Below are 15,483 nucleotides of genomic sequence, written 5' to 3'. Positions count from 1 at the left end.
TCAAAGAAATTCTGACAGACAGGAGTTTAGTGCAGCTCATCCTTTGCCAGGAGATTTAACAATTATTCACTGTTGGCCCCGTGTGAGAACGCCAACGAGTGTCGTTGACACCTGGCCTCAGGTGACTCCAACGAGTCTAACGACTGTCATCACACAGCCAGCAGCACTAACGACCCAAGTGGTTTCAATGACCAGCATAACGACCCCACAGAGGTTAAATACCTGGGACTAACCACCAGTCAGTTTGAGCTGAAGAAGCCCTTCGGATGAGAGGCGAAACATTTTCAAGCATCTCTAGTTACTCTTCATTCAGCCCTTCTTGGATAGAGTGAATCCGGATGACTAATTTCTATCTGGAGATTTTACATAAGTACATCTGCATCAGCTTTTCACAATGATATTTGATACTCTTTGTTTTAAATTCAAAAGATTTCCACCCAGTGCCAGGGTTGATCGTTTGCATGCAAACTGCAAAAAAACACTGAAAGAAATAGAGATAAAACACTAAAACATACATTATCATATATCATACTACAAACACAAATGAGGTGATAATGTTGGTAGTATTTACTGGAAAAGCTGAAGCGTGGGATCACACAGTGTAAAATATTTTCTCAAGAGCAGAGTGGTGGCGGGCTCTTGATAATACTGAATGCAACGCCATTATTCTTTAAGGCCTCCTAACATTAGAACTAACTAGAATTAAGGTCCCCTGACAAAGCTGTGCATTATGAGATTCATTAAACTATGCACCAGACTACCACTTTTCTCCAAATCTTTGACATAACCATGAGGGATTTAGGCCAACATTTCATGATTGAAACCAATTTTCTGTGGCCTCATTGGCAGAATTTAACAAAGCATTTCTAATTATGCAAGTCAAAGTTCTAGTATATGTGTTGCGAAGTTGCATGGAAGTTAAAAACAACAACAACCCAATAAAAAAAGAAAAAAGAAAAAAGAAAAATCAATCTACATATGTCTTCCCCTTCGCTCAGGCAGAGTATTCTCCCTGATTCTGACTGCCATAGTTACAGCCTAACTAAGTGCTGATTGCTGGAGAGTGCCATTTTGAATGGACCCATTAATTCTGTTTGTTGAGCTGTCTCATTACAGAGTTAATAGTGCATTTGTCCTGATTGCGGTCATGTTACGGAACAGTGATCACAGCGTTGGACTAATGGGTGGAAGGCACACCGCACACACAAATATAGGATGATCTGTCTAGTTTCCTTATTCCAAAATGCCCATATGTCTTCATTAAATAACCCGTAACTACAGTTATCGGCAATCTTGAGAATGATTTTGGAAATGAGACTAAATGTGGTTTGTTCTGAATTCAATACATTTGTGAAGGTAGTATAGGACTCCACACATATAACCAAAGACAACAGGTATGAATGGTGCTGTCATTTGTGCTCCTAATGTCTATCCACACTACAAACAAGTCCAAGTATGTTTAACTAAACTTGTACATTTATATGGACTTTCCACTTAAAACATCATGCTTCACGTATATAATGCACATCGTGTAAATAAATTATAGGTTTCATCCAATCAGTAATTACATGTTACTATGTGCTGGATGATTGAAATGGGCCACGCCACAATGATGTGCTCCACCGTCTGCTACAAATTACAGTAACTGGTTCGAATCAGTGATCATAGGCTGGGGCATTAATTATAATAATTACATATTCCCATTAAGTCACAAGATCCCTCAGTGATATTTTAATATCTTTCCAGTAAGTTGTGTGCAACATAGTCTAAGAAGGAGCTACAAAATTTTACTTTTACTAAATTGATGTAATTCAAGTCATGCTGCTTGATGATGCTGCCGTTTGTTTATTGTCAATTGTCCTGTACTGCTTCCTGTATTGTTTAACTAACTTGGATGAGCAGTTTTGAAGGGGAACTGGAAAATTGCCTTTGCTAAAAACGACATTATACATAAGTTCACAGAGGAAAAATAAATGCACCATTTAACCCCAACTGCAAGGAGAGGTAGGCTTCAAAGTTGTGCTTTCAAAGCTTAAAGCCGAAATGACGATAGAGTACACAGCGCTGACAAAAGTAGTGTCACATTAGTAGTATTGTCATCACCCTCTGGCAGTGGATATCAGAAGGGAATCAGAGTCCTGACCATCACACACAGATATGTTGCTGCCTTTGGGGATCTTGTACACACAGAGATGTGAGGACATTTTCCGCAAAGAGCCGGTACTCACACAGTATCACCCCTCAGCACTTTTTCAGTAAGAACAGGAAGTGGAAGATGTGGGTTTCTTAACGTCAACCAAGGGACTGTGACTGCAACTCATGATTATTTTCATTAGCGTTTAATGTGGAGTTTATCTTTTCTGTTGAATTGTTCAGACTATAAAATACACTTCTAAAAGGAAAATGTGCATCTGTCATATATACCAATGTTATCTGTTTGCTAGACACTGCCTTTTCAGAACCAGAACACAGGGCTATTAAAAACCCTTCCTCGATAGGAGGAACCACACATTCGTCTTCCGTCCTTTGTACTGCAGCTACAGTGTCGCCTCCACAACAAGCCTCACTGTTCTTCTCCCTGTTTGCTTGATGTGTGATTTATTTAGGAGAGGTGACATTAACATTAAAACAGACTTGCTACATGTGTTTTTCATTCTCCCTCTGAAGGTGTAATCCTCCAGATGGGAGGAGGATATGTCTACTCGCCTATTTGTGTGAGCCACCAACACTTGTTCTATCACCATTGGGTCTATGCATGGCTGCATTACTTAAATGGTATTAGTGCAGACTCTTAATCAAATCAGCTTTGATTTGTACAGCTCGACAAACAGTCCACTTCTCACACTAAAATGACAACAATGGACAATCCCTTAAATGTGTATTACGATTACGACGCAAAAACAACCAAAAACCTGCCACAAAATAAAGGGGGTGCAAATCCACGGGCGCCCATTGCTCACCTTGACAATGCTCTTAACCAGTCTGAAGACACATCACCAAGCAGTGACCCCAGGAGAGCATGCTATGCTGTGTTACACTTCCAAGGGTAATTGCTGTTAGATCAGAGCTAATCCAGAGCCAGACAAAATACCTGGAAAAAATGCACACTGTGTGCCGTGCCTCTGAATGGAGGCGAGGTGGATACGGCCATGACATGCCAATGAGCTTCCTCTGGATAAGCATACAATGTGTGAGGCCAAATGCCCACTTTCCCCTGAGGCTTATCAGCTGTGCATGGTTGTGCTGAAAACACCTCTATTTAGTTTCACTGATGCTGTATGAAAGCCACGATTAAATCTGACTCTGGCTCTAAATAAAGTAAACAGAAAGCGTGGAGCATTATAATAATGACGTGAAAACATATTGCACTTTATTAGCTGAAAAACCTTACAGGCACCCATCCTTCAATATGTATAATGATTGCACGACACGTCTTCATCAACCCCGCAGATGCAGAGCAACACTTAAGAAGTGAAAACACTGATGACAAAAAACAGATTTCAAGCAGATGTAATTATACACACCCCTGCTAACGAAACAATTATTAATTGCTGCATGCTGTATTCTGTTTGTGGCGCTCAAAAGCGACTTCCTTTGTGAAAACCTGCCCAATGCCACCATAATCTACCAAACAACAGTGGTTCATCATAGCTTAATATACACTACCTGAGGTCATACACAGTGTATGGTCACATCTTATTGACTCCACAGAGCAGAGAAAAATGTCTATGTTTTGTTGGAAATCAATGGGCTGATATTATCCAGAGTGACAACTGGAAAAAGAAGACTTAGAACATGTGTCCCTGAGCAGATAAAGCAAACTCCACCAGGAACTTGGACAGATGTGCATGATGGAGCATAAAAAAAATGTGGGAGGGAAACCATCAGTCGAGGGGAGATTAATGGTGAACATTCTTTATCTGAAAGGAAATCTCAGAGATTGTACTGCTTGGAGGGAATGCAAATAGGTACAAACACACCAGCATAGATAAAAGGTTTAAAATCTTTTGTAGGAACCATGGGGATATGACGGTAGTGAGCTGTACAGAGCTGGCACGTTTCCAAGGTGCAGAGCAAATTCTGGTGAGAATCAAATTTTATGGGTCTTAAACATCATTGTGACCAGCTTATATGAACAATGACTCTCCTTTTTTCCTCTTTCAAGCGCACACACTGCTTGTCATGTTTGCAAAATAAGACCCTTATGCGATTTCAATAATTCCATTAACTAGGTTAGTCGAGACTGACGACATCGCCTCGGTGATAATGAAGTAATACACACAATATTGGTCCGATAATCACAAGCCACACTCGTGCATATACGGTAAGGTTGCAGATAAGTTGAAAAGAGAGACAAGAAAAGACACATTTTGTTGAATTGTTTTGCAAAAAAAAAAAAAAAAAAAAATGACATTGAATCTAAAACTCATGAAACATAAGAGCACAACAGTCTGCTAACAGTCTCCTGTTAGGAGAAAAAAGTATGACAAGTTTGGAATAAAAGCATTGGTTGGTGAACAATATAGAGCATGCATGAAAGAAGCAAGGACAAGAGGGAGAGAAAACAACTGGAACCCAAACAGAGTGAAACAGGGCTTTTATCCTGCCTATGATCTGAAATCCTAACCTGCCAGCCAGTAGGAGGACATTTACAGGCTGTCTGGTCTGTTTGAAGGCAGAGAGGGGGCTGCAAGAGAATTCCAGTGGGTCAGGTTCTGGGTAAACCGTACATTTTACTGACAGTTTGATGCTGACTCTCACTTCGTCTTTATTCCTCACCGGTCTTAATTATGGCAGAGCAGAGCGGTAGCGTTTTGCAGATTGCAATTTGATGGACCCACCCATGCACTTGCTCAAAAGCATAAATATAATCTGAAGCAATTCAATTTCCTTTAGCGAACAGGAAACCTAGTGGCATCAAAATCACCCACCCAAAAGACTGATTTATAATTGGAAAAACCATGATAACTCAACATAAAGCACTGTTAAAACTGGGAAAAGGGGGTAAAAATGGACAAACGAAGCTGCTAAATGGAGTAAAACACTTAACAGCCTATTTTTGGCAATGCACTGTTTTCTATTTCACATTATTCCTTTTAATCCAGACAGGCTGAATTGGTCTTTGTTGCCATTTCTGTTATTGGCAAGAAGTGAATGCCACATAGAAAAGGGTTTTTGAAAATAAATTGCTTGTACTGATGACTGACTGATCCTTTGATTTGTACTAATTAATTATGCATGAAAATGGCACAAAATCGCTAAAAAGTTAGCATATCCATAAACGGTCTACAAAAAAATCACAGCAGCTTCATCAAGGATTCTATGAGATGTAAGCAGCACTACATTCATCAAAAGCTGCTTTTCTTGTGTGTCGCACAGCGTTGGCACAGACAGTCTGCAACCGCCTGGCTGAGTATCAGTAGGTAGGTATGCAGCATTTCCATTACAACTCCTGCAAGATAAGCTAGAACTTGCACACGTGTAAGAGCGCTGCTCGGGCAAAGGAAATGTCACATGCTCTTGAGCACCCTGATAGCTCTCACATGAGGATGGACTTCACATTTTGGAGTCAGACTGCAGCTCTCAAGCAGAAATCCAAAATGTGAGCACACACCACCTCAGAGTGGAAACAACATCCATTCCAAGCACAAAATGACTCTCCAGCATCCGAGCCTTTTTCTGGGCTCCAATCAGAACAAGCTAAAGGTATTTATCAAAGCAGTTGGTGGCGGCTTTCTCTTTTTATGTCTACCTGTGTGCACGGGAAGGGGAAATGTTTTTCCTGAAAATTTGAAAAAGCAAACGTCAAGGAATTAAGGAAGCAACATTATGTAAACTGAAAATCTGAGTTGATCAAATACCAATCAAGTGAATTCAGTACTCAGTAAATTAACTCCAGTTAGCATGCTCATTTAGAATAGCAGCTACAATCACTGTCAGGCTGTTTTCTCTGCCTGTGTGTTTCTATGTTAGTGAGAAGCCAATGGAGAAAATCCAGCGTTCTTTTCCAATTTTAGCCCCAAATACAAACTCATTTTCATTCATAATAAAACAATTATTTGCAACACAAAACACCGTGTCAATAATTTTATGTGAGGATTGACTCGCAAAATTAGTTTTGTATGGGTTCAGTAATGACCTATTAAATCCAAATTACTCATAACTGTGGCACAGACCAGTGCCCAACTGCTAATCTGTTTAGTTGAAAACCTTGAATTTAACTTTTTCAAGGCTGGATTCACTGCTGTGTATTCATCCAATTAACCTTTCATGGAGAACTACCCTGCAATGTTCTGTCTTTCATTCAATTTCACTGTGTTTGAAAGGTGACGTGTGCTCCTCCTGTAGATTACTAAAGTCATTTTTGTCCCCAGGTGACGACCTCAGTGGTCTGTCTGTACCTTTGAACTTTGTAAAATGTTCAACATGTCTGCATATCATGTTCGGTTTTCACAGTATTTTGTGCAATTTGATGGATTTCACCCAAACTCCCTGCCCCCAGATGTCCAGCTCGCATTATTAAAAGTATTTTACAAAGAGAGCAAATACATTACACAGTTTTTGTCACATGGGGCCTTCTATTATGTGATGGGGACACACCAGAGGGGCCTGAAGAGCAAAAAGAGCAACTAATGGAATTGCCTTTATAAATCAGTGTCACATTATGTATTCAGAGCACAGGACCGGAAAGCTCCTGCACAGTATACAAACAGAAAGTTTATGAATCTTTTGGGAATCCGTTTGCAAGATGCTCTCTTGTTAGATACACCATTCAGGCTGTTCCTTGATACGAGTCCACGCTTTACATATAAAGATAAGTTGTCTTGGACTTACAGAGGTACACCCACATAAAACACTGCTCAAAGAAACCTACAATGGAAGCCACAAAGATAAAGGGGTAGATGGGGAGCTTAATAGGGTGGCACAGTGAAAGACCTCAGCAGAAATCCATCAAAAGAGGCAGAATGTCACAATCAGACTCTTACAGACCTATAGACTCATGAAAACGTTTAGGTCGCCTTGAATTTTTTGGTCTCATCTCTCAATAAATGCAAGCTGCCGGCTTCCGTTTACATGAGAAGAGAGATGAAAGTCCTGGCAAGAGTCCCCGGGCTTGTTATTGAGCCTATGAAAGCTTTCAAAGCCATAGTGGAGGCCCAGTGTTAAAATGCTAATGGATGAAATGGCTGTCAGGTTGGTCGCAGTGGTTGTATAGAGTACATAAGTATTCTACAAGCAGCATCTCCAGCTCAAATTTCTAAATATCAGACACAACCTTTACATTTCACAGAGCTTCAGAAATTACATGTATAAGCAGACAACCTAATTTGTCTGATACATAAGTAAACAGAGCCCACACCTCATGTTTATGTATAAGGAAGCGTCAACACTTCATCGGTATCTACCCGTTTCTTTATGCTACAGTAAATCTGCCCAGAAGATTGCATCTTAGCTGACTCATTTTAAACATACAATATATGACAAACAAAAACAAACCCAAACAGAGAGCTATTGAATTTTGCCTTTCCCTCACTTGCCAAACATTATCTTTGATCTTCTTTGCCAATTAATAAAAAAAAGGAAAAAATGTATGAACAGTTGTGCGTGTTGTTGCTTTGCATAAACCAGGGAAAAAAGGCAAGAAAATCTGATCTTGTGCATTCATTAGGAGTATTTACATAAACTGCTTTCCTCGGTCCGTCAAAGACAACTACAATGCGCCTCTCAGCAATGGTAATGATCAAATGATTATCTTGAGATAAAAGCTGTCCACCGCTCGCAAAGCAAGACTCGAGACACTGGCAGTAAAACAAAGCATTACAAAATAAAGTTCCTGCAAAGAGGAGTGACGAGCACAGGTCACTGACAACAAGTCATTCATCAATCAATCCGAGCCATCACTTAGACTGTAACCATTAAGCTAAATGAGCATGATTCGTCACTCTCTGCTTGTCAAATGAGTTTCCTGTACAGGGAGGTGATATGTCCTCGCAATCTGTTGTTTGTTTTTGCAAAATTCTCGCATAAGAAAAGCACATTTCTCTGTATACATATTTCAGACACCAACCCAACTGCCAGGATATGTTGAAAATTTGCATTTCTTTACATTTCAATCTTTATTCTTATACCACAATAACACCATCTATAAGGTCTGGTTAGGTTTAGGCACAAAAAAAAACCCTGTTTGGGTTAGAGAAAGATCACATTTTGGCTAAAAATACACAGCTTTGTTGCCACGAACATGGCTGAAAAAAATCCCTACCTCTAATTGAAAAACACCTTGTTTTGTCACAACAAACACGGCTCAAATAGCGGTCTGCTGCTCGCTAGTCGTCTCAACAAATGGCCAACATTAAACTCTGGCGACTGGCTTTCAGACACTACAAACAAAAGCGCATTTAGAGTTTTCAGATTACAATAAAACAGGGTGCTGCAAGCAAATAACAGTGTGCTCCTAATGACAGCAAGGGCCGAATGCATACAAGCCTATGAGGTGCGAGACTTAAACTGTGGATGTACATAAAGCACATGTACATGAGCTCCTTGCATCAATGGTTCTGTTTTATAGATATTTCACTCTCACCAGATTTCCACTTCTAGAGTTAGTGCAGTGCAGATGCTTCCTTTTGGGGTAACTCATGAGGATGAAAACATGTGAATGGTATGCGATTGCCTTTGCAGCCATCTCAACTCAATTTTAATAAATATGGGCGATCTTGGACCAACATGTTTGACGGCGGCCTCCATAAGCGTCACCAGAACACTGAACGAGGGGCCATGTTTTGGAAGAACGCTGTTCATCGCTGAGGTGGAGTTCCACACACTTGTTCTGGCAGCTCATTATTGTCCAACACCTACTGAGACATTTTATGTTGTTTTTCTTTCCTTTAATTTCTCACATCTCTTGTGTTGCATTTGGTCTGTTCAACAATGTCAGAGCTGCCACCCTTGCACACAACTACAACACAAAGCTGTGGCTGTGTTTAACACCCAGAGTCATCAATCCTTCACACATGCAAGTGTAACCCATCATCAGTAGTTGTGTCTCAATTATAATCAAACCTCAAAAGCATCTAATTTTGTAAAAGGTTATACCTTATTGACATGCATATGCTGTATACACAACCAAAAAGAATAATGTTGCATATTAGATTCTGTCTTTCACCTTATATTCAATTTCCACTTCATCATATCACACTTGCCTAGAAAACAGTGCTTGCATGTGATCTGGGCTATAAAAAGGCTTTCTGAATGCGCGTGTTTGAAAAGACCAGTTCATGTGCAGGAAATGCAGTTTCTTGTCCTTTTAATACATATTGGACCCTTGTTGTTTAATGAGATCCACAAAGGAAGAAGTCACTGACAAATCACAGTGGAAGCACACTCAACTCGCATGTTCTTCAAAACAAGGTGGGCGGTAGGATGTGTTTATGGAGCATGCACTGCCGGTTCTTGGAAGTTCAGGTCATGATATCCTTGTAATAATAGGATACTTAACCATGTGTATCCCGTGAATGTTCAGATCATGGCTAAATAACAGCAAAGCTTAGGTCATGGAAAGCCGCCACATTCAACATAACATAAATTCTAATAAAAATAGATTATCTGTTGCAGCCAGCTTGATGCAAGACATTTCTGACTAATTGTGGGTGAGGGGCAGTTTGGCTAGCCAGCTAGAACACTTTCCACTGATCCAAACCAACTGCAGAGCTTCTTTTCTGTGGCAAACCTGCCGTTCGGCTGAGTAGGAACAAACCAAAAGACATGAGACTGAAAACGCTGCGGCAAGGCAATGTATGCACGACAAATGAGACTGCCTACAGTGAAGTATTCATCTCAAAAAGACAGCCAGCTATAGGTCTATTATAGCAGGTTAAAAGACGATAAATAAACCATTTGATGGCCGACACAAGGTCCGCCATGGATCCCATTCTGTATGATCTCCTAACACCCTCAGTATATCAGTTTGATGAGCTTGTTTATAGTATTTATAACCACAGTCCATTCACAATGGCGTTTAATTAAGTGCTATGCTAAAATTTAAAAAGTCTTTACGACAGCTCTCACCTCCATCCCGGCTCCACACATGTGACAACTCCCATCTCTCCTCTTGACCTTTTCCCCTTCTTCATTGCTTGTCCTGCAGTGCTAAGCTCGACCCCAGACAAAAGATGTAGTGCAGTGTGTACATGTTCTGTGCCACAGGGAACAGAGCGCTCCAGTGCAGGCGTTCTTTTTTCACTTTACCGCTGTTGCTTTTAATCTCCCATCTCCAAGCAAGCAGGGTTTGCTGTAACTCCCGCTTAGAGAGATACAGCGAGGCGGAGAGGGGAGACGCGGAGAGAGGAAAAGGCAGGTTGACACAGCAGAGTTCGATAAGATGCGCGCAAAAAGGTGCGGCGGAAGATGAAAAGTGCGAAGATTTAGTCCAAAACGATGGACACAGACGATAAAGGACAGGGAGGCATTTGAATGTTTTCGATCCTGATCCTGTGTTAAGTGCCTGAAGGTTTTCTAAAAGGTGAACTCCTAATGAGGTGTTTACCGAGTCAGCCATGTTGCTAAACATATCGATCTCCACCCAGTCCCACAACATCACTTAAAACAAGCAAGGAAAAGTCTCCTGTGTCACAAAGTGCAACAGCACAGAAATTCTCTCCCAAGAATTATGAAGTTTGATGCCACAGAGTTGCATTCCCATCACATTTTGCACGCTACAACTGCATTAAAAAGAATCAGCACTAACACTGAAATGATGGTGCAACAGCAGAGTATGATGCCGCAGAACGAGGAAAGAGAGAGAAAAGCCGCGAAGCTGGAAAGTTAAACACTCAAAATGCAAAGGCTTAAAATGCAAAACCTTTTTTTCCAACATGTGAAATACACCCACACAAAAAACAACTGTACAAATACTCAAATCCACATCATTTCACCATGAATAGGTACCTACATAGGCCGTGTGCTTCGTGAATACACAGATTTCTCTCACTGCTTTATTATTTCCTGAACACATCCAGAAAGGGTTAATGGAACAAAACAAGAAAGAGGGGGGAGGGGGAAAAAGCCCTGTACAATTCTTCTGCACTGCCCTTTCTGCTCATCCATTCTCCGTGACACTTGAGGTAATAAATCAAAGCTGAGAAGGCAGGCCACAGTGGGAAGGGGACTAACTGTCCTCTCTCCCCCTTCCCTAACCTCTGACGCTGGTTCGACAAACCAATCGCACATCTGACAGTATCGAAAAAACAGACACAAGACTGTGCTCATTATGTGTTTGGCTGGCATTTGGCTAACAAGACGATCTCTGTGGTACCGAGCAAGCGAAAGCGAGCCGCTGTGAGACAGTGGAATGTAACACATGGTTTGCTCCTTTACACACCAGTCAGGTGTAGCACAGCGGTAAACACAGAGCGACGAGGCGCTAGTAGCACACGTTAAAGAAACACAGTGACCACATGTGAGATAAAGGAGTCTGTTAATGTGTTTCTAAAATAAAAAAAGGCAATTATGGTATTTTAAGCACGGGAGGTCAAAATGTCCTTCACCGAGTAAAGACAAAAAAAAAGAGCGAGCACGTTCCTCCAGTGTAATGAGACACCAACTCCAGCGTTTCTTCTCCGAACCGGTGAGATTCAGTCTTCAGTTCGCTCAAGACTTGAAGTATTTCACCATGAGTTGTTTACATTATTAGCAACAATTTTCTCTTCTTTAGATCAGATTACATTATGGGAGGCAGCGCTTGCTGTGTTGCTCCGGCTGTTAGTCTGTTTTGTCACAGGCGCTGATGTTAACAGCTTTCAGTAAGCTTCCGAACATCAGACATTAAAAGAACAGAACAGAGTGTTGGTGGGTGGTTGCCTCAGTCCAATATGGTCTGCACGCTATACCATCCTACGTAATGTTTAGTGGGTATTAAATGAAAAAAAGGAATAAATAAAAAAATGACAATGCCCATGCTTAAGCCCACGTAATGTGTGTATGGTGAGGCTTTTGTAGCATCCTGTCGGAACTCCCAACTTTAATAGGACAGAGAAAATGATGAGGCAGAAGAGATGCAACAAATGCAGCTCCGGTCATAAAAATTCACTGTCTATGAAATTCAATTCCTTTCATTTTGCTCTAAATCAACAACAGCGTCTACTTTTACTGTGTCAGGTACATTTCATTTCACAAGCAGGGCTCTGCTAATGCATCCTTCAAGAGAACAGCTGTGAAGATGACCGATTGTGTGGAATGCTGAACACGAAGAAAGCATAGGTGACACCAAAATGCTGTTCTGGAGCAGTGCCAGGATCTTAATAATAATGTGAGGGTTTTCACAGTCTGTGTGGTCCTGTCACGACGTACCCAGCACGGCCAGCTTTCTATGAAAAACTAGCGTTTTGCGGTCTCTTTTCTGGCAGCACACATGAAATGAAACCATCAGCAGGCTGTTATTTCAAAAAGAAACACATGTCACTGGTGTTGTCCTTAATGCCATTCACTCCTGTTCCTATTTGTAGTGAAAACATCATGATTCATCGTGGCTGCAACAACTTGCGAGTGGTTATTCCTTTTCTCCATGCGGGTGACGGTGTGGGCGAACACGCTCGCATTAAAACTATTAAAGCCCCTTTTCTCTTCCTCCCTCCACAGCATGCAGTCATGCACTGGAAGGGTGAAGCAGCAAATTTGCTAGCTGGCTGACTGGGAGGACAGAGAGGCCTTTCTCACCAGTCAACGGCTGTCCTTAATGAGAATAGAAAGTGATTTACTAGCTTAATGCTCCAGCCCTCAGCCTGCCTGCCCGCCTTTGCTTCGCGCAGCCAGTTTAGTCGGCACTCTTCCTACAGAGAATGAAACTGAGGCCAGGCAAAGAGAGAGGGGGAAAAAAAAGAAGATAGCAAGCCACAGTCTGAAAAACTCCAGTAATGAGACATGGATTCTCTCAGTACCCATATCACTGACCACCACTGAGCCTTGCATCTTTGTATTTGCCATAGAACAGCTTTTCTATCACACTGAGCCAATCCTGTTGCCCTGAACAGATTGGAAACTGGAAAACATGCAACATATTGCAATTATGGTCCACCTTGTGCGCGTTTAACAAACTGTGTGCCACACTCTGCGCACCTAGCAATAAACAGAGATGAAAACGGTGGGCAAGTGTTAGAACATTCATCTTTTTACGTGTCGTAAGTGGGAAAAAAATGGAAAAGGCAAGATAAGCAAGTTCCCTTCATGCATAGTCTGCTCCTCTTATGAAGCAAATATCTTTGGTGCTTGGTGTAAGGCAGAAATACTTCCCCGCTATTATGTCCTCTATGATTATCCTATCAGTGATGCGATTCCCAAGACCACTCTAACACCAGCGTCTTTCACAGAGAACTCCAGATGACCTGTTAAAGGGATGAGGGCTGCGCTGGTTTGACTCACACGCTCATCTGTGACGAAACATGCGAAAAAGGCGGACATGCACTGAGGGCTCCCTTAAAACCTGCCGTGGCCAAATGTTGACAGTGATGCAAACTCTAACCTAAGCATTCAGTTAAGCTCACACCACCAGCAATGCATGCGTGCCATGAATTAGGTGCTCCAGTGAGAATAAAATAAGCAATTTCATGCACATTTGCAGGGCCAAATTGCATTCCTTGATTGGGGCACCGTGCTTAGTGTATGCATGAAATTTCAAGTCATAATCATATTTAACCACAAAATGGGAAAGCAGGACTGAAACAGAGTAAGACGGAGAGGGTGGGGGGAGGAAACAGAGTCACCTACAACATGAGTGGTACTTTCTGGTAGTTTGTATTCCATACAGAGCAGTGTTATGGTAAAAAAAAGGGAAATGGAAAGCACAGATTCTAATTACACCTGGATTATTAGTTGCACATCATGCTGGTCTGAACACATTACAGCCACCGCGGAATCCAAACAAGGTGATGGAAACAGGACAGGTGTTTGAACGCCAGGGAGCACGCATGATTTGGGCATGTAGCTCGGGGTGAAAACACCAGAATGCATGGCTCCTATGCATGCGCACAAACGTGCAGCTGGCTGGTTATCACCGTGGAGGGGAAACACAGGACCAAAGCAGTTCTTACCGAGTGTGAAGTAAGGGAGAGCTGTGTTGTCAAGATCATCCATTACGGAAATTCGCCCAGGTAGGTCGGTTCTAACGAATAACAGGAGTCGGGATTCCCCCCCTCCTCCTGCTCCTCCTCCTCCTCCTCCTCCAGTTCCTCCTCCACCAACACCACCTGCTCCGGCAGCACCCCCTCCGCCGCCTCCTCCTCCTCCACCGACCACGTTCCCCGAGGCTGCGCCGGTGAAGCTGAACTCGTTCTCCCGGAGTACCGGCAGGGTTGAGACGGTGACGGTTTTCACCTCACATGGCGTCTCCGCGTCGCTCTCTTTGTCCCTCTCTTCGTCAGGCGATGTCACCCCTCTGTTCGCTCGGACCGGCCAGGTTTCTGTCAGCAAGAGCACCACGAGAAGGACGCGGAGGTGCAGTGGTAATATCCTCGCCATCCCGCTCCTAGTGTGTGGTTCTCTTCGCTTTGAGTGGGGCTCATAAGCTGTCCGTTCACTTATAGTAGGCTACAGTCGCTGCAAAGGAGTCGCGTCCGTCCAGGAGGCGGCAGCACAGGTGTAGTGAGAATGACATCTCTCGGCTCCTCACGCGCACCCATCTGTGCTCCCACTGTGGGATAACAAATCTCCTAAACACGGACGGGACGTGTTCTTTAAAAGACAGACAGGAGTGAGTCATCGGGGAGGCTCCTCTGTCGCGTGGCGTTGTTTATTTGTCCAAGAAAAATAAACAAACAAACAACAATCTTTGATTGTGAATTCATGTGAGAGTTCAGATGTCTTCAGTCACACACTTTGGACTTTTTGCCATTTTTTGAAATGAAATCAGTGAGTCAGGTAGAATTTAGGCTGTCATAAACAAACATAAGTAATGAAATGAATAAACTGATTTGTGTATGAGGGACTGTAACTAAGTATTTATACTGTACATAAGTACAAGCTAGAGGTACTGGTACTCGAATATTTCCATTTTATGCAGCTTTATGCTTCTGCTCCACTACATTTATCTGACAGCTTTACTAGGTTACAGTGTTTTCAATGCCCTTCTTTTCCATTGAAAATCAGTAATTGGTGCTTTATGGGTTGAGAACATTGGTGGACTTCTAAAGCTAAATAAACTACTTAAAAACCCTCTTTGATGAGGACGAGACTGCATTTTCACAAAGTTGAAAACAGGCTGTTTTTCTTTGAAAAGTTGACTTCTTAGAGATACGTGGTTCTCACAGGACAGTGATGCTACAAATATATGATAATCTTATAGATTAAAATGCATTGATGTAGATTAAACTATCCAACAGTGTGTAAAGTAGTTAAAATTAGCACAACCTTCAGCAGCTACAGCAGGAAAATGCAATACACACATAAATGCAGAGGTAATATCAATCTAAAAACATCACATTTAACTCTGAA

General features: G+C 42.0%; 1 protein-coding gene across 1 annotated transcript in view; it reads right to left on the bottom strand.

Annotated features, from left to right (window-relative positions):
- The window catches only part of LOC139349209 (astrotactin-2-like), a 262,594-nt gene extending 247,893 nt beyond the window's left edge, over nt 1–14,701 (bottom strand). The window contains exon 1 of the mRNA XM_070989796.1: nt 14,085–14,701. Coding sequence (XP_070845897.1) covers nt 14,085–14,511 — 427 coding nt within the window. The 5' untranslated portion in view covers nt 14,512–14,701. The remainder of the gene's footprint in view (nt 1–14,084) is intronic.
- Between the last annotated feature and the right edge of the window lie 782 nt (nt 14,702–15,483).

This window comes from Chaetodon trifascialis, chromosome 20, assembly GCF_039877785.1.
Source record: "Chaetodon trifascialis isolate fChaTrf1 chromosome 20, fChaTrf1.hap1, whole genome shotgun sequence".
Classification (NCBI taxonomy): Eukaryota; Metazoa; Chordata; class Actinopteri; order Chaetodontiformes; family Chaetodontidae; genus Chaetodon; species Chaetodon trifascialis.
Note: the sequence above shows the minus strand (reverse complement) of the source record. Positions and strands in the feature narration are given on the sequence as shown.